Consider the following 24,273-nt stretch of genomic DNA (forward strand, 5'->3'; position numbering starts at 1 on the left):
TTTTCCATAAGTGGTTGAAGACATTTCTCATGGTGCCCGTGGTCAGCCATTGGTGGGGCTCAGACAGCAAACCCCAGGTCCTTCCAAGCCAACATTTATTGTAGCTGAATCTTCCAGAATATTTTGGGGGTTTGGGAGGAGGGCACTGTGGATATTTCTACCAGTGGGAAACACGCACCTATTCACCTCCGCCCTCGGCTAGGCAGAGAGCCCCCTGCTCCCCCGGGCCTGCTGCCCGTGGCTGGGGTCACCTCATGGTGGCTGGAGGGTGGAGCAGTGAGGCGTGAGGGCCGGGACACACTGTTCCTTGGGATTTGCTTTGGGATTTTTCACAGGTAGGGAGGGTGTCTGCACCATGTCTGGGGGCTCACAAGGCCCGAGGAGGGGCACGGTAATGGGTGGGGGATGAGATTGCCTCAGCCGCGCACTCCATTCCGGGGGGTGGGTGGCGCAGGCTGGCCAATACCGGCACGGTGGGGCCAGGAGAGCCCCCAACCCGGTCCGGGAGAGCCCCCCAGTCGGGGCCGGGAGAGCCCCCCAGTCGGGGCCGGGAGAGCCCCCCAGAAAGGGCCGGGAGAGCCCCCAGTCGGGGCCGGGAGAGCTCCCCAGTCGGGGCCGGACCCCGGCAGGGACCGCCCGGCCTCCCCGGGAGGCCACGAGGGCCGCGGTGCGCGGAACGCTGGAGCCGGGGGACGCGTTTCCAGCCGAGCCGGGCCGGGCGGCGGGAGCGGCTGCACGGCGGCTCCCGCCGGCCCATCCTGAGGGGCGGCATGGCCGGGGCGGTGAAATTGCTGACGACCCTGAGGAATCACTGGAAGAAAACCACGTTCGGGGTCTGCCTGCTGAGCTGGGGCGGGAACTGGCTCTATGGGAAGCACTGGTAACTGCCGGCTGGGGCGGGGCGGGCCGGGCCCGGGGGGCCGTGTGCCCGCGGGGCTTTCAGAAGCGACCGGCCCCTTGCGGCGGGGGCATCGCCGCCGTGTGCGCATGGGGTGCCCGGGCTGCCGGCACTCTGCCTCGAGCGGTCTCCCATCGCGGCTGTTCAAGTGGGGTCTCCCCTCAGAGGGGCTGCGGTACCTTGAGGGGACGGCGCTGCCTCCCCCTCCGCAGCCGTGAGCTCGGGAAGGCTCAGTGCCTTTTCGTGACTTCCCGCCTTGGCCTTGCTGGAAGTTTCAGTCTGGTTCGGGCGCTGGTTTGAAACAGAGGTGTTGGCGGGGGTGGGTTGAGTAACGTTGGGGCTTGCCGAGGAGGAGAAAGGTTTCACTCTTCTGACTTAAAAAAGTTGCCAAGCATGTGCCATCGGGTTGCAATATTACAAGGATGAGTGAAACCAGTCTGGGCACTACACCTGGAAATGGTGCCGCTGGTACCAGGCTGATGGGAAGGCACCACCACAGCATGGTGGTTGTGTGCCTATGGGTTTTCCCACCTCCATTTTTTCTTTTAATGGTGCCGTACACCTTGTGAAAGATGCCAGATCGCTGTTGCGTGGGCACTTGTGCCTGCCTTGGGGCACGGTGGAGTCCTGTGCCTCGCCAGTGCACCTGCTTTGCCACTGTCATCCACGCAGCCATAAGGAGCCCGTCAACTGCTGCAGCAGCAGTACTGCTAATGTCAGTGGCACCAAGCATGGTGTCATTTCCGCTGTTTATCTGTAGAGCAAATGTTCCTTTACAGTAAGCAAAATCCTTGTTTGCAATTTTTTAATAGCTAGGCTTATATTTTAATCCCTGTCCTTCAAGATTATGGTGAATACATTTGACTAAAATGCAAGTAAAGCCAAATTATTTTCCAAGAATTGTTACTTTTGGTGTTGCTGCTTATTCTGTCACCGTCTTAATGCCTTTTTATTTGTTAAGCAGTGATTTTAGCGGTGTTCTTTGCTGCTGCCAAAACCTCGGTGGAAAATTTAGGAAAATAAATCTGTTTTTATTGTTTGTTATACTTTCCTTCTTTATTTATTATATATTTCCTTTGCCTAGGGACTTCTGCATTAAATCAGCTTTTGATTTGAATGGTACATCTACTTTAGTTGCTTACTTATTACCTGAAGCACTAAGGCTCAGTTGACTGCAGGGCAACTAGCAAAAAGCCTCTCCCTCTGTACTTTTTTCCTTGTAATTGCTGATTGTAGGGCAGGCTATGGTAAAATGGAGAATAACTGTGTAAAAGTGGTGTTGACAAGGTCATGGTTTCACATGTGTTCCTAACATGGACCAACAGACAGAAAAGAAGTACTATACGGCTGTGTTGTAAGCAGAAGTAAAAAACCAAAAAAACCCAAAACATACAAAAAAACCCCGACAAAACAAAACAAAAAAAAACCAAAACAAAGACACAACCATAAAACCTGTGCTAAACCAGTTGGGTCTTTTTGATGACTTTGTGTAATGTCAGTGGATCCTTGAGCTTGTATTTCATCCACCTTTTTCCTCAGATGACTTGAGCTTTGAATTTGGATAAAATAGTGAAATGTAAATGAGTAATTATTTGAAGTTCTGTCATTCTAGATACCTCTTAGCCAGCAGAATAAACTTGATGTAGAAAATGAGGAGGAAGAAATTGCTCAATGACATTCATACAAGGGGCTGACTGGTGAGGCAGAGCAGCCTGTGACCTTCCCAGATACCCTGCTTACGTAAGTGGCCTCTTTACCCGTCTTAGTTGCCACAGATACTAATGACAGCAGAGTGCATGTCAGGCCTCGGTACTGTAGAGAGCTACTAAAATAGAGCATTAAGAAAAAGACTGTATTTGCTCCTTGTGCATATGGAGAGTGGGCACTTGAGGAGGCCTAGGAGCAGTAGGAGACACAACCAGTCTCCCCTTTGTTTCTTGTGTCTGGGAATTCATGCGCCTGTGTAGTGTTGTTTCCAGCTGTGTTGATTTCCTGTGTAGTAACTGTGAAAACACATTATGATCATGCAGAACATGAAGTGTACCACAGGTGATACGGTGGTGAGTAAGGAGGAAAACATGAAAGACAAACAAAACGGGAACTTTTGGTATCTAGATTTCAGTACTTGGAGGTTATTTGCACCAAGTGTAGGCATGGTGCTTTAACCCAAATGATGCAGTGGTAGAAAAAATATGTTTACACGTCCCATTCTTCAATCTCCCCTTTTATCTGTAAGGGAAAATACAGCATTTCTTTATCAGATGTTGGAAATGCAAGGTAGGAAATCCTTTGATGACAAAATAGCTCTATGTGACTTTGATGTAAACTGAAACACAGCTGTAAAGTACTGCTTTCAGAGGTTTAAATAGTTTGGAAAAGTAACAACTGTCTAGCTGTTTCTCTGTGGAGGATTGTTTTAGCCAGGGACTAGAAAAACAAGGAGTGACAGAAGAACCTGGTGGCAGGAGTGTAAAAATTGAAAGGTGGTTTCAACAGCCCTTTTGTGGTCCTCTGTGTGCAGTGAAGGCCTTACCTTGTGGCTGCTGGATGGCAGGAAATAGGCCAGGATCCCTCTCTGCAGCCTGTTTTGTTTCCAAATGTGGTAATGGCTTTTGGTGGTTTGTGCTTGGTTGGTTGGTTTCTACATTCCCTCTTCCCAGTTTCTTTGTTTATGTACCAGTTGTGCTGAGGAGCATGAGAGGTGCCTTTTGCCCCATGCACAAGCTGCTGCAGGCAACTCTTGAAGAGGTTAATGAGGGAACCACTTATGGGTTGTGTTGGCCCTGAGGCTTGCTGTTACCAGCATCAGAGGCTAAATCAGTGTGCATGAGGCATACTTTACTAAACTTACATTTGCCATTTTAGAACAGGTTAAAGGTTTAGTGAAGTCTTGTGCTTCAGTTTCTGGCATCACTGGAGTTTGTGATGAAGAGGCTTGCTTTAGCACAGCATCAGTTCAGTTTAGCCTCTGACCTCTTGGAATTATTTGTTCATGTATTTGCAGCTGAAAAAAAATTTGTTTCCCATCCTGCATTCCTCCTCTTGGCTTTTCAACCCTCATGGATTTGCTAAGATATTACTCTTGCAAGAATAAGATAATTTGGTTTTTTGACTTCTCCGGATTCATTCTTCTTTTGGATGCACATATGGTGTGTGAATTAAGTGGAACTGTTGTAGGTAACAATCAGTCCTGCAAAGGTATGACGCTTCTTCTGTAGTCAGTCTCTATGGGCCCATAGGGACAGAAGAGCTCTGGAGTAGTTCCTTAAGACTTCGGGAGGATGCTACTTGGACAAATATAGACAAGAAGAATGTTACCTTTTCCAGACCTGTGCCTTTTCCCTGCCTGGAAATGGACCTGGGTGTCCCCTTGCTATACCCTGCAGACGGTGCTGTGGGGTCTGGTGTGGATGCCCTTGTGCTCCACAGGCTGTAGAGGAAAGAGGGGCACTGGAGTGTAATGGTTCATTGCTGAGTTAGTCTAAAGGTTGTGGATGATGGTAACTGTAAAGGTTGAGATGCTTCTTAGTCCAGTCTTGTATGATAATCTCTTCATGCAGCATTTAGTTTCTGGATCAGTGTGTTAACCTTTCGTCTTTGGAGGTGTTTGTTTAAATACTGACCGATTTCAAAGTAAGGGGTTTTTGGATGAACAGGAAAAGAGGAACCTTTGTGCTGATTCCTCCTCCCCCGTTTGTGATTCAGCCCTTCTAAGTATGTAATATAACAGAAGGTGCCTCTTCAAAAGAGACATTGATCAGCAGGTGGCGAAGGTTTTTCAGGTATAAAATGATAAGCATTATGTCTGGTTGAACTACTGTTAACTAAAATGCTATTGCTATTCTTACAAAATTTTAGCGAGTTAAAATACCTTTCTTCCTCATAAAAGAGCATGTTTTTAAAATCCATTGTCTTGCATTTAGGATAGCAAATACTCTTGGGGTATTGGAGAAGTAAGAAGATAACTCAATGTTGTCACATGTGAGATTGCCTCCCTTTAATTTCTATGGATTACATGAATTCACTTATTAGCATAATTTTAATCTATAGCATATCACACTACAGGTATGAGGGAGGGACACTGAATTTATTGTACTAGAACAAAGCGTAGAGGGTATGCAGATTGTCAGATACATGCTCATACACAGTAATGTGATTTAGTTTAATATATACCTGTGAGGCTTATTATAGATAAAGTAAAGATACCATATGATTATTTTAAAATTTCTGCCAAGTATGGAAGCCCCTCTGTGACCTTTGTGTCCTGGGTCACCTTTCCTGAATTGAGCTGCTGCTGTTCTTTGTATGTCCAGGTGGTGCAGTGAGTCACCAGCTATGACAAATCAGCAGAAGTTTAATATTTGGGATGATGAACATCCGTTTAACTGATTGTCAGATTTGGCCAGACTCTTACAGTGGTGTCACTGGGTAAGTGATCATCACTTTGTCAGGATGGGAACCCTTGATGTTATACTGAGGTGGTGGACTCATCAGATACTCAGTTTTACTCTGCATTTGTTAAAGTATTGACTTTCTCCATGGAAAATGCTGGCAAGGCATCTGGGCCTTTGACTGCTTGCCAGTAATCTGAGTGTTATTGTTATCTATAATTTGAATGTTAGTCTCTGTGTGTTTGCCAATTGAAAACTCACTTTGTCACCTTTCTGCACATACTTCCTGAGTGACTTGACTTTATTTCAACAAAACTTGGTCAAAAAAAAGGGGTATAAATTCTGAGTCCTGGGTAAAGGTGATGAAAATAAGATTTGTCTTTCATGTCCTCTCAAAGTCAAGCTGGAAGTAAATGCTAATATCCAGCAAAGAGAGTGCTGTGCTCTTGCTGTACTGGAAGCAGCCAAAAAGCTCTCTGCTAAGATAAAATCTCTTCTTGGATTTCTGTTACAGCTCTTGAGGAGTGATCCTATATGCACAGCTTGGGTCAAGTTTCTCCTCAAAATCCTGTGTTTTGATGCAGACACTGAACTGGTGAGTTTTTAGGTTGCTTCCAGTTTTGACAGGGGATCTCACACCTGGGCTTCTTCATACATTTGTAGTATGGTCACTTTCAAGGGAGTTGCTTTGGTTGACTTCAAGACAAAGGCTTACTCTTGCTGCAGCTGTGGGCCTCAAACAGCTTCTTCGGTCCAGGTTTGCTTGTTGAAGTTCATTGCTCCCCTGGCTGACCTTTCATTGTGGGAATTGTCCTTTCAGCACTGGCATCTGCTGGCACTCTGTCCAAGGATGCAGTCGTAGCTGGAGGGGCATATCTACTAAATATTGTGTGCTTATGTGTAAGAGTGTTAATTCCCTATTCTACTTGAGAATGCTTAGTACAGGAGCAGTGGCCACCAGTCCTGTGCTGGGCATGTTGCAAACAAATCAGAACAGCCCTTGTTTAAGCAGATCTTATGGATGCCGTGCTGCTCTCACAGCCCGGTATGTTCTGGCAGCCTGACATGGCTGGTGCATGGTGAGCTCTGGACGGTTGCCTTTCTTTTCTTTCTGTGTTGGTTCCTTGCTTTGGCGTAAGCCTGCTCTCGTCTCCAAAGAGTCTGGCTGCCAGCCTTACAAGGTTGACTGATAACTTTGTCAAACCAGTCAGAGTGCTGTCCATGGGTTCAGCTTAGGATATCCTCTTTCTTCCACACCCCACTGCCACTGCTCGTTCCTCTCTGTCTCCCATTTTTTTACTGCTTAAGCAAGTTGGCCCAGTTGTAAGCTGCGTGATGCTGAATTCTTACAGCAGGAGGGCAGCTCTAGGTTGGCTAGCTGGTGCAGTACTGCACATCTGTTTTGCTTTAAGGCTGGAGTTGTGTCTGTAAGCCTTTAGGGGAAACTTAAAGTAAATGATTTTTAGTTTGCTGTGGATATGGTGCAAGTCAGAAGAAATCTCCGTGTGTTCTTTAAGGCAGTGCAGTAATTTCCCTCAGCCTCTACCTGATCATCTTTGAGTGTCATTGAAAAGGCATTGTTACTACGTAATAGTAGTCAGTAAAGTACAAAAAAAATCAACAAAATCTCATGTTTATTATTTAAGTCTTCTCTGGGAGGTGATACGCAGCTATATTCTGATAATCTCAATACATACTGAGATGGAAGAAATTAAGAAGTTACCTTTTTTGTTATTTTTAACATTTTCCTAGCTGTATTTATTAATTGATATGACCCACAGAGGACTTCCAGACCCACTTGTGGTACTGGGTGATGAGCCATATGAGATGAGTAAAGGCAAGAGCTGTGATACAGGAGGAAGACTACTGTTCTGAGACACACCCCTGTGAGTACATTTGCATGCGTAACATTTTAAGAAAATAAAAATTCTCCTGTTACCTGGCATCTTTAAGCCAAACTTGGGACATCTTCAAGCCAAACCCAGATGACTTTGAAATATATGTCCTAGTTGAATCAGTGGGAATCCTGTGAATGTGGCTGGGATGGCATGGGATTCTGGGTGCTGTGCTGCAGGAGAGGGCAGACAAATCTCATATAAATTACTGGACAGTAAATGGTTCTTCTAGTCTCAGAACCTAAACCTTTTCTTTGACACCAAAATGATATGTATCAGAGCAGATTTCTTTTTCTGTAAATACTTCAGTGCAGGGGAAAATAAGCGTAAATGTTGACATCTAAACTGTCAAGCCTAATTGACTCTGTTGAGCTGAATCAAGCTTGCATCCTTGACAGTTGTTTTGAGGGTCTTTGCACATTGAGACAGAGGGCACGGTATCTTTTGCTTGCATTTGAAAAGTTGTGTTGGACTCCTTTTTAAAGGCAACTAACACTGCAGCGTAAGGTTGTGGGCACCAGGAGAACATACCGGTTGATGATGTGGCACAGCTTGACTTCTGAACAAAATAGCATCAATGTGTAGTAAACAGATAACATGGATTTGACTAGAATTGTTAGGACAGCAATTTAATACATCAGCTGTGCAGCCATCATTTGATAGTTAGCTTTTCTTGATATCCTGTAATATTTCAACTTTATGTATTGAAATTGCAATTGTTTTGTGTTTGCTCTGGCCACATGTAGTCACAGAGTGGGGGAAAAAAGTCCCTATGTGAGGGCAGGTGCCCTCAGCAGTGCAGTGTGGACTTAGCCTGTCACGCTACCTTGTTTGAACTGGAATTAGCTGTGACAATGTTGTTTAGCTTGGAACACAAACCCTTTCAGAGGTAGTTATTTTAGCTAGTGTACTTTCAGTATATTAATGCGATCAAAAATAAGCCTGTTGCTCATTTAAGTAATATTTCAGGTGCTTAATACAAATGACTTATTCCTTTGGTTTTAAGGAGCAAACATGACGGTTGAAAGCATGCCTCTGAAGAAATTTTTTTTAGACATTCCATTTATTTGTTAATCCTGGTGAGGTATTATTCACATATTTTCTTTTTCCAAGCTTGAATTCTTCCTTTGTCTTTTTATTATTACCACGAATAAATCTGTGGTTTCTTCGCTGTAAGTGTTATTTTCTCAGAACCCAACTTTATATCTCTCCTGAAGTCACCCTGCTTCTTCTTTTATGGCATTGCAGCATCTTTTGGTGATGCCAAAAAGAGCACCTTGTATAGCTCTTGTGACAGATCAATACTGTAAACTCATGGAATTGAATGGATTGCACTCATGTTTGGGTCCAGAGATCTGACCAAGGCCTTGCTGCCTTTTCTGCCGTTTCCATTGCAGGGTTTGGCCTGATAAACCACACTTTGTGGCAGGAGTGTGCTGCTTTCCTAGTACCTTGTTTTTCCTGGTTAGCCTTGAATCCTAATTGGTGTAGTGTATTCATCTTGGTATGCTGACTATAATTGCCGGGTTTTGTGCTTGGTGTTTTTGACACATAATAGACCATCTTGCCAGGTGTTGGCAAGGGCAAGCTGAAGGAGTTTTTTGGGTTTAGGGAGGATGGGGAGTGTCTGGTATCTAGAGGTGAGACTCGGGCACTGCAGAACAGGACTCCCTGTTTTGTCTGCAGGGGCCAATAGGACGTTTTTTGGTCTGGGGAAGAATGGAATTTTGTTCTGCACTCAGAAGCTCTGTCTCCAGATGCTTGCCAACTATACACTGCTTACCACCTTGCTAATGCTGTCTTGTCATCAACGACAAGCACAAGGATTAGTCTGGAATTTATTTCTGAAATGACCATCAGTGACACATCTAATGGTATTTTCCTATTTGTTTTTAAATTTCATTTAGGTGAGTTGAGAGTGATTTTCACCTCTCTGAGTTACTGCTTTAGGCCACACTCAGACCTAGGTGGGTGGTAGGTGTTGCATTAACTTGTGTTTATCTTACAACCTGATGGAGAGGGGAGTTCACAAAGATTTAAGTCCATGAATGTTAGACTTAAGTCTTCTCTAAATCCCTTCTGTACTGCCAGAATGGTAAGTATCTTCAGTGCAAATAACAGGCAGTATTGGCATTAGGGGAAAACACACCTTAGATCTGGAGTACAGTTATGTACAAATTTAAAAATAAATCACAGTGTCTCATAGCTTACGTAATCTCAGTACACTTGGCATCCTGGTCTTTGTTTTCTGCTTTTCTTTACTATGGAAGAGGTATTGGTTTGCATATGCAGAAAAAAACCTATACATGTATGCTTAAATGGGTATGTTTCATCCTTAAAATGTGTTAAATAGGTCTTAACCTGTATTTTTTAATTTTAGTTTTAAACTTACGCAACCTAATGTCCACTCTCTTTTCTGTTTTACTTAATAGTGATAACCTGGTACGAAGAGCTGCATGCCAGGAAGCCCAGGTAATACTGTTTAAGGTGATAAAATTAGATTTATATCTCACTCTTATCTTGGTTGTGCAGGGCTCCTGAGATTTTCCCAGCAGGCCCCCTCTACGTGACAAGCCTTGTAATGGTGCCATCTGTGTTCTTTTGCTAAAGTGCCAAAGGGTGGACAAGGCCTTCAGCCTGCAGCAGAGATGCTGTACTGTTTGTGCCCTGACTGCTGTTGCGATGGACAGCGTAGTGTTATCACTGGGGTAATCTTAGTTACCGCTGTAGGTACCCAGACCTCCATTTCTGCAGGTTTAATTGCTCTGTGCCTGTAAAGTTCTGATAGGAAAATGATTTGTTGATAAGACAGGAGACTGAAATATCAGATCCACCACAACAGGTGTAGTCTGGGCAGAAGCAGTGCAAACCACTTCACGTTTGTGCTCAGCTGGAGAGACCTTGCCCTTGTCTATTTGATCCTGAATGACTTTATCAAGAACAGTAAGTGTGATGACTGACCTAGCACTTTTGAGACCCATGTACTGGGACCTTAATGGAGACAACCCATTTGCTGATCGCTGGCAAGAAAGCTAGTATTCAGAGAGAGAACCTCTGAGTATACTGACTGTTGCATTTCGTAGTTTGTGGCCTGCATGGGCAACTTGCATGGGCAAGTACTGTTACTGGCTCTGACTACCTTGGTAGTGTGCTGTAGGTTTTTAAGAGTCTTTGTACCTCCCACAAATAAAGTTTTTTTTTAACCTGCTTCTCCATGTCAGATCTTAGAGGTTTTGCAGGGTGTAATGCTGTTCCCATCGTTGCTATGTACTGGGGCCTGAAAAGAACAGTGAAAATTGTTTTTCTTATTAAAGACCTTTCCTTGAGGTCACCCTGTTTTTATGGTGCACCTGAATAATCTCAATTTTAGCTTGCCTGCTGTTGAAGGAAAGATAGTCACAACAATTTGATTTGGGCAATGGAACTTCATGCCAGAATACACGCAAGGGAGCTCAAGTCTCATGAAATAAAAAGAAAAATCTTTCCCTGAAAATGCTGCTTTCATAAGTCATGTTTAGAGCTTTAGAGTCAAATGCATTTCCAACTCATAGTATTAGTTGTTCTTGATTTTTATGTTTTCAATATTCATTTTTAATGCATAATATCAAAGTGATGGAAGTTTTTCATATTGCCAAAAATAGCAGTTAATACCTCTGTATTTGAAGCATACTGACCAAATTAAATGATGCAGTGGTATATCAGGAAAACTTAAAAGATCTGAGTGTGTATGCTGTCAAAAAGGTGTAACTGCTAAAGAAAGACTGGTACAAGAAGATAGTTCTACTGTGGAAATTCTGACTTTCCTGTTTCTTAATTCCAGTCATTAAGTGATTGGAACTATTCCATTATGGCTTATTCTTATAAATGAAAGCGCAGAAGCACTGTCAATAAAGCTTCCTACAATTTCAATGGTTAAAGCCTGGGAAAAGATCCTGCAGAAGACTCCTGCATTAGAAAGGAATGAACCAGAAAGCCTAGTAATCAATTCTTGCTGTAATTTCCATTCTCACTGATGTGTTCGTGCCAAATACTGCTTGAAAACACACAGAAATACAGCAGTAAGGCATTAAATGTCTGATATATTCTTCAGAATAACAACATCTGTAATTGTTTGAAAAATGCTACTTGCGCTTATAGTGCTGTTTAAGTCTTGGGAAAAAATAAGAGGTAGGCTTGGCCAAGAAAAAGTTTAGCCTGGATGAAGGGGGAGGGTTTTTCCTATTATTTTTACATCAAATTTTTAAGTTAGAACACCAAATTGATAAGGCACCCACCTTCCTGCCAAAGTACCCACTACTGCAGTATTTCATGTAAAGATTCCACCATGCATGTCTGAATTTAAATATCAGTTTATGATGACAGCCTCGGGGTGGCAAATGATCATAGAAAGATTCTATAATGAAGAACCTATTTATCATATTTTAAACCTTTTGCACCTCATTCTCTGGACAAACCAGTGTCAGCTAACTGTGGACTTCCTTTACGAATGTGGTCTCGCTGATTGACCTGGTTACTAAGCTCAGGGCATGTGTTTAAGGGGTCTGTTTAACTGGCAAACAATTCAGTCTCTGAAGCAGGGATAGTTTTCTGTAAAGTAATGTAGTTTCTCTGTTAGTTGTGGTGTCGCAAGTCGAGGCAGACTTAAAAGAAACACTATGTCTGCATGGCTGGATTCGGACAAAATGGCCGTTATTGCTTATACAAACTATTTATATATCTTAGACAGTGCAGGTGTTAGACCCTGATAGGTTTTTGTGTCCTCCTTCTTGCTTGCTATTTGCTGTTGCTGTAGGTGCCTGTATGCTGCGGTTCTAAGTTCCGATTCTTCACATCCTGTTTACATACCTGACAATTTGTGGCCATCTTAAAGGTACAAGGCTAGGTCTTTGAAGTCAACTAACTTGTCTGCAGACCCGCTGCAGACCTCAGCAGTTAGTATTCATAAAGAATTATAAAATATTTGTATAGAGAGGTTTTCATAGTTGCAAAATAGTGATTGTCATCTTCGAAGTCCAAATGCAATACCTGGAAGTGTGCATTTGACAAGGAAGTGAAAAAGGCATTGACTTTCCTAAATTTTACCTTTGTGTGTATATATAGGGTTTTAATAACCATTTGTAATGCCTGGCTTTAAGTTGTCTTTCCTTATGTTGTGCTCTGAAAAAAAATACTTCTAGAATTTTGCATTACTATTTTTTTATTTCCTGTCTTAAAAATAAGCATTTGCTTTAGAAATACCCCTGTACGTAAGAAATGTCTAAGTATATTACATAAAGAAGTGACTATGTCATTACTCATAAATTCTTCATGAACCTTATTGTTTAGAGGAAACAAATACATCACATTGTGCCCTGCAAGCAAATAATTAATTGTTTCTAACAGCTGTAACATGCTAGAGGTCCCCTTTATTTCCCAGTTCCTGCCCAACATTTTCAATAAAATAAGTTGGTCTGTTTTCCAGTTGATTTTTGAGTAGACTTTAAGAGCTATTAATTTGTTTCCCTTTCTTTGAAGATTCCTTTACTCTCAGCAACTTCTCAATTCCTTTTTCTTTCTTGAAGAAATCTGAATGTTTTAACCAGCACAGCCAGCTGCACACTGCTTTTAATTGAGGTTTCCTGAGCAAAGTTGGCAAGTGGAATCAATTATAAATTTAAGCAGCTAACAATGACTAAAATCTATTGTGCTTTGTGTGCAGTGTCCACCTTGTTCAATATAAAAATTCCTGCTAGGGGGGATTAATTTTCAAGGTAGAGGGGGAAAAAGTCAGGGAGAATTGACTGTGTCTTGTGTTTAGTGCAGTAGTCTTTTGTTCCTACTTTATTTCTGGGGCTTCTGGATAGTACTGCTGAATACGTTGTCATCCCTGTACTCAAAACGAGTTTAATTTGATGTGGTTGGTACTGAGGATGCCTTTTGGTGACCTAAGAGAGGTTTACAGAGTGGGAAGTAACATGCATACAAGCTTGGCCTTTTCTTGCCTCTCGTGCTGAAAAGCTATGGAAATACGTACAAATGGCTAAAAAGTACAAGAGACTGTGTAGAGTAACTCTCAAAGAATTTAAAATAGAGGCATCTATTCAGAATTGGATTGAAAGTTGAAGAGGAATTCAGTGATTTTTATATGGAGACATTAGGAAGTAAAAATGTCTGAGAAACTGACCTTGCTTACAGTTAAGGGCTGATCCTCTGGTGATTATCTTTCGTATGTTCAAAAACTTAAGCATAGAAAATAAAAAAATGAGCAGAAGAGCTAGAAATTAAGTACAGAGGTGGGAAAAGATGCAGTAAGAGGGTGACAGGCAGGTGTGTGAGAATTACATAAGGAAGGAAAATCAAGTAACCTTGGAGTCAAGGGTAGTTCCCTGGATCTCTGCCCATGGCTGAAAACCAGAGATTAACAAAAACAAAACGGTGGTGGGATTGCAAAAACGAGCTGAAGAGTACTTGTGATAGTGATGTGAGCTGTGCTAAGAGTAGAGGTCTTTGAATAGGACACCTGTACAATGGCTGAAGTTCAAGTCGTTTGAATGTCATGAGACTTGAAAGCCTGTTGACATTTGTAGAGATACATTATTTTGAACTGTTTTACCAACATGCTTAAAAGGTAAATCGAGCTGTGCTCTTTTTCTCTTACTTAGGCTTTTGGCAACCAGCTGATCCCTTCGAGTGTGCCATTGAAGAAGGCAACAGTGTTCCTCAACCCAGCAGCTTGCAAAGGGTAACATTTCCCTTTTCCTACACTCATATGTGAGGCACTCTTTATGTATTTTTGCTCTGCCATCCACTATAAAAGCCAGCCAGATTTTTGAGCTCATTTTTACCTCCCTCTGGTGCCAAGCTGGTGCTGTGTAACTATGCCAAACTTTATTTCACCAGAAATATTGGGATGAGAAATAGAGCTAGATGCTTGAAGTGAAAGAATGATTTCTAAACTTACATACGTTTTTAATTTTTCTTTTATCCCATGTTTTGGCCTTTGTCATTCTTTTGCATGTGGAAATCCTTTGTATTCCTTCCAAACTTGTGTATGTGACACGTTTCTGTCCTCAAAAACTATAGAAATAAGAGATGACCTTGATTTGAAGTTAGCCAGCAGTGAGTTCAAGGAACGTGTCTTTGAAAGGGATGAGCCCACAAAATAAGAGGCTAAATACGGGCTCAGAGAAAGACTCCTGGAAGAGGTCAGCTGCTATTTTTGCATGCTTGTTAGCAGAAAAACAATATTCTTGGATATGATGTGTGTCTCTTTCTGCTGATCAGCTAAGCTTTGTATCAGTTCCGTCTTGGGGAGGGGCAGGGAGTTGTTAGTAGCAGTATGAAAGGAATAACAAATCTGACATGGAAGTGCTTGGACTTAGGTGCTTTTGTTCAAAAGACCCATGACTGGAAAATGCAAAGTGTTAATAAATTTAGTCTCTGACTTTTAGTCTCATGTTTCTACTTGTTGTAAGCAAATAATAGTTAATGGCATGATTATTTTATTATGCGGTTACAGGCAGAAAATGTATCAGTCCTATAAGAAAAGAAGGTCAGATAAAATTTTACTTCTAAACTTACTTAATAATATATAACAGTAAATGTTTTTTTAAAAGAAAACATTTCTGAAAACCTAAATGGGCCTTCTCTGTGGTCTTAAAGCCTGGTGCTCTGTAAATCATTAATTTTCTAATAACTTTCTTTCTGGAGATCTTGATTTATTTTGTTGTGTTTTTAAAATTATTTTTGCAGAAAGCTAGATAACCTCTTCTACATTTATTAAAACTGCAACAAAAAAACTGACGTCTGAGATATAAGCCTAGAAATTTAATACATTTGAACCAAATGAAATCTCATCATTCCTGACTGGCAGGTTGAGTTACTGATTGTGTAGATTGTATGCTTGTTTTTAAGTATATTTCTTCTTGTTACTCATTTGTTTCTTTCCTTTTTAATTTTTTTAGCCACCAGACTAATTAAATAGTTTTAACTCTTGTTATTTCTAGCAAAGCCAGGAACCTTTTTGAAAAGAATGCTGCTCCAATTTTGCACTTATCTGGCTTGGATGTAACTGTGGTTAAGGTAAGAACTGATAGGTTCTGCTAACGTAAGATACATTGTCTGCTCTGCTTTCTCCTTTTGAAGAACTGAAATTAATTTCTGGATGCATTTGAAATTCTCAATTGTCCTGTACACATTTTGTGGGAAGAAATAAATACTGAGATATTAAGCTGGTACTTAATCTTTTTAATTCACAGTTAATTTACAAACTGCATACTGAATTTTTAATTTTCAGTTAAAGCAGTACATGTGCCTGTCTGTCTAAAGCAGCCCTTCTGTATTTCATGTTTGAGAGAAAACTAAATATTTGAGTGCTGGCTAATGGTGCGTGCCCATCACTGTTGAAATTGTCAGTTGTGCCTGAACTTGCAGAATTCAGAAGTGAGGAATTTTGACATGCAGTGGAACTGTTCAGATTAATTAAAAATAACCTTTTATTTTTGCACTGAAAATAACTCAGTGCATCCCCAAATAATTCAACATTCCCATCACAAAAGCAGAACACCGAGTTCTAAACCTGTGACTTAGCAGAGAGGTGGTCTTCGGAAAGAGAAGAACAAGTAAACATGAAGGGATTCTGATCTTTTTTTGCAGGTTTTTGAGGCTGTGGTATGTGGATTGGTTAATAGTCACTGTGTTCTAGCAGTGAAGTACTCTAATATGTCTCTTTCTGTCTTGGAATCTTTTTCACAAGGTTTAGTGTTAAAGTGCTGGTTTTATTAATGCCTTTATCTGATCATTGAAAATACGTAGTCCCACCCTAAGAGAAAAAATTACTTCGCAAGACTAAAACCTGATGCTTTGTAGCTTCAGCCCAGGGCTGGCTCAGTAGCCAAGGCTGAGATGTCTCTGTAAAAGACATTTGTTTTGCTGAAAACGGTCTTGATAGTTTAGACTAAAGTCAGCGTACTCTCTATTGCTAAACCCATTATGAACAGCTTGCTGTTGAACATTAGCCTTTTTTGTAGCTGATGCTATGTTTCAGGAGACACTCTTGAGTACTTTGGCTGCTAAACATCTTGGGACTTTTTCTGCAAGAGCATGGTTTCCTTCTGGTTTTGTTTCAATGTAAAACCACCTAGAAATATGATTATTGTTGCAATATTCTAGATCTGTTGAATGAGATTAACTCTGATGTTTCATTTAGCCTTTGTGTGTGTGTTTGCTTGCACTCACTGTATTAGGCAGCAGACTTGTTTCATAAGTTGAAGAAATTTCAGTGAATGTAAGTGATATACAGTACTGCATGCTTATATGAGAATGACTGTTAAGCCAGTGGGTAGGTGATTTTTTTTTCTATAAAAGAGAAATTCTAGAAGTGGTCACTTGAATTCTCATGTTTCGATTTCTGTTTCTTCAGACTGATTATGAGGGACAAGCAAAAAAGCTGCTGGAATTAATGGAAAACACAGATCTGATCATTATTGCAGGAGGAGATGGCACAGTACAAGAGGTACTGCTGGAGCTTTGCCCTGGTTTGTTGAGAATCAGAGTCAGGCTGAGTGACAAGTTTTGAGACTGTGTGATGTAGGAACATCACAACAACTTTTACTAGAGATTTGTCCATTTTAGTATCTGTGGCTTTAGTCAATGTTGTAATCTTCTGGGGACAAGAAGACTGTGCTAGTTGTTATTACTCTAAAAGTGATGGGGGGGGGGGTGTGCAGGAGCATGTGACATAGCTATATTCCAGAATTTTATTCTAGAATGAGAAAACTATGTGGTGAGACATGATTCTAAATTTTTTCGTTTCTGTGTAATGTGGCTGTAATGGTTTAATTTTCAAAGTTCATTCCTATCTGTACTCCCCAAGAGGAATGCATATTTTGCTAAATGGGAATCAAATAATTTAAAAGTTATGTGGGAGTGATAACAAAGCATGGTATGTATTTAATAAATGCCTGTTGTCAAGATGATTAATGACAGGAGCAAACTACCAGCAGACCTGGGGGCTACTCCATTTTTCAAGGAAGACTGTATTTTATTAAAGCATTTCCTGGAATGCTAACTGCTGGCTTCATAAGGCAATGGCTAAATGAAATACAGTGACCTTAAGAGAAAGCAGTCAGAATACATCTGTAAGTTTCTGCTGGTCTTAGAATTGGTTTTATTGTTAATTGCACACTGACCAGTGCTATTTTTGCGTTATGCAGAGCATTATTCAGTGTTAGAACATTTACACTGGCACTGGTGGTGGTGCCAGAACATACTCATGCACGCTTATAACCCTGCCAAATCCACCATGTTTGCACACTGAACACACCTCCTTTCCCATGTAAGCAACTGTAGCAGCTTCCGTAAGAGTAGCTGCTCCTTAAATCTTTTTCAGAGTAAATATGGGTATGAATTTTGTAGCTTTCTACTGTAACTGAAAAACAAAATTATCAGAGCTGAGAATTTCCTACATTTTTCAGGTCATAACTGGGCTTCTCCGCAGAGCAGATGAGGTAAGGAAGTATCATTCTTAAAATTTTGTGTATTTCTTAGAGGAAGTGTCTTGTGCATCCACTGTGATCTTTTGGCCTCAGGTGTCTTCTGCAGATTTGTTGCTTACTCATCTGAAGCCAGATTGCTGCCTAATGTCAGGCATGCTACTGTCCTGCAATTCTGCCCATTGTTCTTCATTCCCTTTCTCAGGGAGTGTAATGGCTCCCAAGCTACGGCTTTGAGAAGTTTCCAGCGTCAGAGCAGGGATTGTGGAGAAGCCAAATGCACAACTTTCAAAGACCCATGGACCAGCTGTGTATGCTGCTTTGTTTGGCAGACGCATCAGGCGAAAGTACATGTTTTTCTTGTATTTGTACAAGCTTGAAACTGAATTCAGTTATGGCCATGCTCCTATTGCTTGACAATTGCTTTGCCATTTTTTCTAGTGGTGAATATCTACCTATGCAGATGGCTGCAGAAAGCAAATGTTAACCTCTCAAGGTGGATCACTCTGAATGGAAATGAGAGAGATTTTTCTTTTTAAAGAGGGAGGACAGTATTATTGAAGAAAGGAGGGAATCATTGTTCCCAAAACCTTCTGGCCGGAGCTGGCAAAAACTCAATTAAATGATCCAGACAAGATTATGATGATATCCTTGGCAGCTAGAATTCTATCTGTTTAGGCAGTTGCTTTTGTCTGAATGTGACAAGAGAAACTCTGCAATGAAGCCAGTATTTTTAAAGGGGCGCTGGCTATATCAATTCTGAGACATTAGTTTTTTAAATTTAATATTATTATAGTTGGCTCCTGAGACCTCTCTAACCTAAAGATACTGGGAGAAAATTTTTTTTTCTTTTTAGAGGCTTTACTAGCTAGTTTTTCTTCTTTATTTTTTTTTAACTTATTATCTTGATGTAGCTTGGATTAATTTGCAGTGGCATAGAAAATTCTGCATTTGGCACTGTTTTGGGTGGAATACTGCATTGTAGTATTGCCACTGTGTCACTGTATGCCTTTGGCTGGGGAATTCTTCTTGTCCTTCATAGTACTTTGTTCTAGGAGTAGAGATCTGCAGCTCAGCCCCCTTGCTCCCCTCTGCTTCCCTTTTTACTTGGGTATGTCATACTGCCGTTGCCTGGATAAGAAGAGCCTGTGCAAGGTATTCCAGAAATGCTGTTCCTGGCAGCCAGGGGAGCAGAGCGTGACTGCATGAGCTGCAAACAGCCTGTCACTGTAAGACTTGTACAGAAAATGAGGGAAGGGTGTTTGAGATGTGTTGAGACTTGCAGGTGACAACGAGATAGCAAGGGAGAACGGGTGGGCATGACGTGAGAGGCGCATTACTTAGTGCAGATTTGCAGTATCATGATGCTGACAACAGCAGTGCCCAGGAGGGAGATGGTGCATTGTGATATATGGTAGTTTACATTGATTTTCTGACATGCTTCAAGAAACACAGTTTATTATGAGGTATGGTGCAATAACTTGCTCCTTCAACAAGCCCTTTTGCTAAACTGTAGTTCAGAAAAATAACATGGTCAATGACTTCTAAAAATTAGACCTGCTGCTGCTTCATGGTTTGGGTGCCAGAGGAATCAATTAATTTCCTTTCCTTAACTGAGAAAATCTCTTTGCCATGCAAGGTTACTCTGTCAGGGGGGTATTCCTGCAGTGGTAAATGAGATTCAGAGCTTGTGATGTCACCGTCAGTATTAAGAAAGATGGCAGATTGCTGACAGAATCCGTGCATTAGTTAGGATGTGGCTGCCAACCTGCATGTAGCAATGCTGCTAATGATTACAGAGAGCTCCTTTGTACTCAGGTAGCAGTGGTGAGTTCACAGATTTAGATGCCATGTTCTGAGCCATTATGTATTACTGCCTCATTTAAGGAAGTGCCTGGCTGCTTAGCACCAGAGGGGTGATATCAGACACAACTGTGATCTCCACACAGGAAGCTTCGTTTAGCTGATGTTAATTTACTCTCCTCATGTGTCCAGGCTGCCTTCAGTAAGATTCCTATAGGATTCATACCTCTTGGAAAGACTTCCACTTTGAGCCACACGCTCTACCCTGAGAGCACGAACCAAGTCCAGTAAGTATTATGTTTCCGAAAGGGGGCTTTTTTTTTTTTCATTTGTTTTCAAGGAGCAGCACTTCTCCGTAGCTTGATACTTTTCTGTTTCTTCTATGTTACATAGAAGTTGGCAGTCTCTGGGCAAAGCCTGGTGATTATCTGGACCTGCCTGAGCTAATGACTTCCAAAAACTGACTAAAAATTAAAAGAAAGACATGTATGTATTATTAGAACATTAGAACAATTTCTGTGGCTAATTTCTGTGTGGTTGTGTGATGCTCAGAGTTTAAAAAAACAAAGGGGGGGATTAAAAGGATCAAGCCTCTTGGGAATAGTCAGAAAGGATATGACAAGGATACAGCAACAATATGACAAAATAAAAGAAAAAGAAGTCTGCTTTCCATCCCTTCTCCAGCTTAAGAATTCTAGAAACCAGTCTGCATATAAACTGGTTAGCACCTGCAAAGTAAGGTGTACAAGAATATCTTTATGGGGAAGGTTGGGTCTTATTACTGACTTTGGCAGGATATCTTGCCCAACCCTGTGATGAGACTGATGCTGGCAACTCTCCAACAGCCTGAATCTTACCTGTTGGGAGCTTGGATGTGATCCAGTCTGGCAGTATCTGTTGCTTGCATTTTGGTTGGTTCTAAGATTGTTTTGTCCACTCTAATGTAAAAAGGCTAGTCAACTAATCTTTCTCTTCCCCTCACTTCTTTTCTTTTCAATTTTTCCCTTCCTCTCTTCCCATACTAATGAATATATTTCTCCTTGCTCCTGAAATCTCTTCTCTCTGGTTCTCCCAGTAACTCATTAACATTCTTCTTTGTGGAACCCTTGCTGGTATCCATCATACATAAAACCCACGAGCCAACTGGCATAACATCCTTCATTAAAACTACCAGAGTGCTTTGAAGCTCTGCAAGATGGACAAGGCTGTAATCAGCAGCTAAGATTAAAATAATAATTTATGTTTTTGTTCTAAAAAAGCTGTTTGAAATGAAGGATCTTCTTGTCCCAAGGAGCTGTGCAGGTGAGACTGCAGCATATTGATGAAGTTGAAAGGAATTTGGTCAATAGATTGCTTAACAACCCACACCAGTAACAGAACCTGGTTTAAGAAGTGCAGAAGTGATATTTTACAAAGAAATATTTGGGCTCTGGTTCCATCAGCACTATTATTACCTTTGGAGTGTAGGAATTGTAGAGATCTTACAGAAAGATAACAGTTAGGAGAAAAGAAGGGCTGAGGGAAAAACAGCTTCCTTCTCTGTTTCAGTATTCTAGTCCTGATGGAGCCAAGGGCAATCTCTCCTGCCAATTCACATGAATACTGGGCTGGATCTGAAAATTGCATTTAGTGTTGGTTTTCCTTTTTTTTTTACCTGTCTAGCTGAGACACTGGAAATACATGCAGTGGGGAATTTAGATTTTACCCAATTTTTAAAACAAGGAAGAGGTTTTGATGAAATATATGCTTCGAAGTCTGAACATAGACATCTTTATGAACTTGAACAGTTTGGTTACAAAGTCTTTAGTGCTGCACTTCATGGCTTGAAATGAGAAAGTGCCTTAGCTACTGTCCACAGCTTAGTGGAGACTGAAAACACATAAACACTGTTGATTGGTAGATTTATGTTGATTAAAAACTTCAAAACAAATTAACATAGCAAGGCAATTTAATCCCAGGCAAATTAATTAAGACCAGTCTCATGACCATCACCTTCTCTTCCAGGTTGCTATACTTGCCAACAATAAAATAAAAATGTGGTTTGGGTCCTTAGTGTGTTAAGTATCCAGAACAGCAAGTAAGAGTTAACATGCGATCTGCCAGATTAGCTGAAGAAAGAGGAATCTCTGAAAAGCTTAGGCTGAGAACTTCCTTTTGCTTTTCAGGTCTTTTGCTGTTTGTTAGGATGCAGGCTTTGTCATATGTTGCAGGCACTGAGTTTGCTTTCTGATTTCAAGGAAGTGCAGCACTTGTCAGAGTTCCTTCCCTGGGGTTGTTGTGTTTGCTGCAAAAAAGCCCCACCTGGACTTGTAGTGGAGTGTGCTGAAAAACAATGTCATTTTAAAATTTACTGTTTTCCTTCCTTCCTGTTTGTTTTCCTTTGCTTCTTTCCTGTTTGTTTTGCAGACATATTACTAATGCTACACTGGCCATTTTGAAGGGAGAGACAGTTCCACTTGATGTCTTGCAGATCAAGGTAAAAGCATCTGCTTCTTTGGCACCCAACATTCCTAAACCTTTCCTGTTCTCGTGTTCTGTTTATGTGGACTGCTTTTCCTCTGTGTAATGCTGTCATGAATTTTGGTTTATGGTATCAGTAGTTCTGGTGGCAGTCATGTCTCCACTGTATGGTATGACATCATTCTAAATGTTAAGAGATCACTTAAGCAAACCTGACACCCACAAATCCATGGGCCCTGATAGCATGCACCCCCAAGTGCTGAGGGAGCTGTCAGATGTTATTGCTGAGCCACTCAGCATCATCTTTGAAAGCTCATGGAGTAGAGGAGAGGTGCCTGAGGACTGGAGGAAAGCCAGTGTCACTCCAGCCTTCAAAAAAGGCAAGAAGGTGCACCCAGGAAACTACAGGCCAGTCAGCCTCACCTCTGTCCCTAGAAAGGTGATGGAACAGCTCATCAGGAGGAGCGTGGCCAGCAGGTGAGGGAGGTGATCCTGCCCCTCTGCTCTGCCCTGGTGGGGCCGCACCTGGAGTGCTGTGCCCAGTGCTGGGCTCCCCAGTTCAAGAGAGACAGGGAACTGCTGGGGAGGGTCCAGCAGAGGGCTGCCAAGGTAATTAGGGGACTGGAGCATCTCCCTCGTGGGGAAAGGCTGAGAGAGCTGGGCCTGTGGAGCCTGGAGAGGAGAAGGCTGAGGGGATCCTATCAGTGTCTACTAATATCTTAAGGGCGAGTGCCAGGACGATGGGGCCAGGCTCTTTTCAGTGGTGCCCAGTGACAGGGCAAGGGGCAACAGGCACAAATTGTGACACAGGAATTTCCATCTGAATATGAGGAAAAGCTTCTTTACTTTGGGGATGACAGAGCACTGGAAGAGGCTGCCCAGAGAGGCTGTGGGGTCTCCTTCTCTGGAGACATTCAAAACCTGCCTGGATGTGACTGTGCAACCTGCTGTGGGTGAGCCTGCTTTAGCAGGGGGTTGGACTAGATCTCCAGAGTTCCCTTCCAACCGTTCTGTGAAAACAGAGAAAACACTAGAATGCCTGAATTATCTTTTTTTGAGGCTCAGGAAGTATTGATGAATACAAAACTTGGTAACACTGCTCTTTCTGTAGAAACGGTGAGAGATAACAATAGCTGTCTGAGCTGATTTAATGCATCCGTGTGTAATGTGGAGTTAATAGCTTTCTTTTACAACCTGAAAAATGTGAAGTGGGAAAACCTTTGACTATACCTCATGTGTTTTTAAATATTATTTTTCTGTTATGTTGTAGAATGTACATTTCTGCAGTGAGAACCTAGTGTCACTGTTCAGAGTTCCTTGCTTTTGGCTGACAATATCCACAAAATGAAATGGCTGTTGTTGGGTGTGCAGTCAAACTCAGTCAATCTCTTCAAAACTTCACCTCTTATATTCCTTTCTGGGAGCAGATGGAATGTGTAATGCTTAAATTCTGCTTAGCTTTATTGCTGTTAGCTATTTAGCATACCTCTTCTGTGAAGTTTCACTTTTGGGATTAATCAAAAATCAAGTTTTACATAGAAATGCTATTTTTCTAGCTGCAAAAACCAAAGTTGGGAGCAAGATAAGAGAAAGTAATTTCACAATGTGTATTTTTCTTTATAGGGGGAAAAGGAACAGCCTGTGTTTGCGGTGACTGGTTTAAGATGGGGATCTTACAGAGATGCAGGAGTTAAAGTTAGCAAGTAAGAGAATACTGGTTTTTGAAAGTGTACCTTTTTTTAGCATCTGTTGCCTGAAATTACATATCCCCTTTAAGTCTTTCTGAGTGTAGGCGTTTGACGGGCAGAGGCACCCACTCTTGTTAGGTCTCACATTACACACATGAGAGTGTAAGGCGTTTCAGCATTTTTGTCATTTGAAATAAAAACTTGGTGCTGACCTGTTCTTTCAAGTATTTACTTTCTGCTTGCCTTGTGGTGCTCACTTCTGGAACTTTATTCAGATTGTATCAGTGGGAAAAGCTCTCCCTTGAGTAAAGTCTAAGTAAAGTAATTGGCCATTGTTTTTCATCAGCTGCCAATGAAAAGACACGCACAGACTCTGTAACTTAATTCCAACAAGGGATATCAGATGCAGTAGAAATGCCCTTCAGTTCCTGCCAGAAATGGCATGGACCGTGTTGTCTGATGACTGTTCTCTGAATGTTAAACTAATAATTGTTGGGCTTTCTCCAAATGGGCATTTAATATGCCTCTCACTGTCTGTGTATCAAATGACTAGCATTATCTGGTGAAGGAGCAGCAGGGCCAAAGCATTTCACTTCTCAAACTGTTATGGAGGAATTGTAGCACATGCCTCTGCTGCACAGTTATAAGGAAATACCATGTGGTTTG

The 24,273-nt window shown here is 41.7% G+C and overlaps 1 protein-coding gene across 1 annotated transcript in view; it reads left to right on the top strand.

The window, feature by feature from the left end:
- The first annotated feature begins 698 nt into the window (after positions 1-698).
- Positions 699-24,273, top strand: part of AGK (acylglycerol kinase) — a 37,718-nt gene continuing 14,143 nt past the window's right edge. Inside the window, exons 1-9 of the mRNA XM_037387846.1 lie at positions 699-880; positions 9,617-9,656; positions 13,826-13,905; positions 15,170-15,245; positions 16,585-16,677; positions 17,639-17,671; positions 19,652-19,746; positions 21,866-21,935; positions 23,543-23,622. Of these exons, the coding sequence (XP_037243743.1) occupies positions 771-880; positions 9,617-9,656; positions 13,826-13,905; positions 15,170-15,245; positions 16,585-16,677; positions 17,639-17,671; positions 19,652-19,746; positions 21,866-21,935; positions 23,543-23,622 (677 nt within the window). The 5' untranslated portion in view covers positions 699-770. The remainder of the gene's footprint in view (positions 881-9,616; positions 9,657-13,825; positions 13,906-15,169; positions 15,246-16,584; positions 16,678-17,638; positions 17,672-19,651; positions 19,747-21,865; positions 21,936-23,542; positions 23,623-24,273) is intronic.

Source organism: Falco rusticolus, chromosome 5 (genome assembly GCF_015220075.1).
Source record: "Falco rusticolus isolate bFalRus1 chromosome 5, bFalRus1.pri, whole genome shotgun sequence".
Lineage (NCBI taxonomy): Eukaryota > Metazoa > Chordata > Aves > Falconiformes > Falconidae > Falco > Falco rusticolus.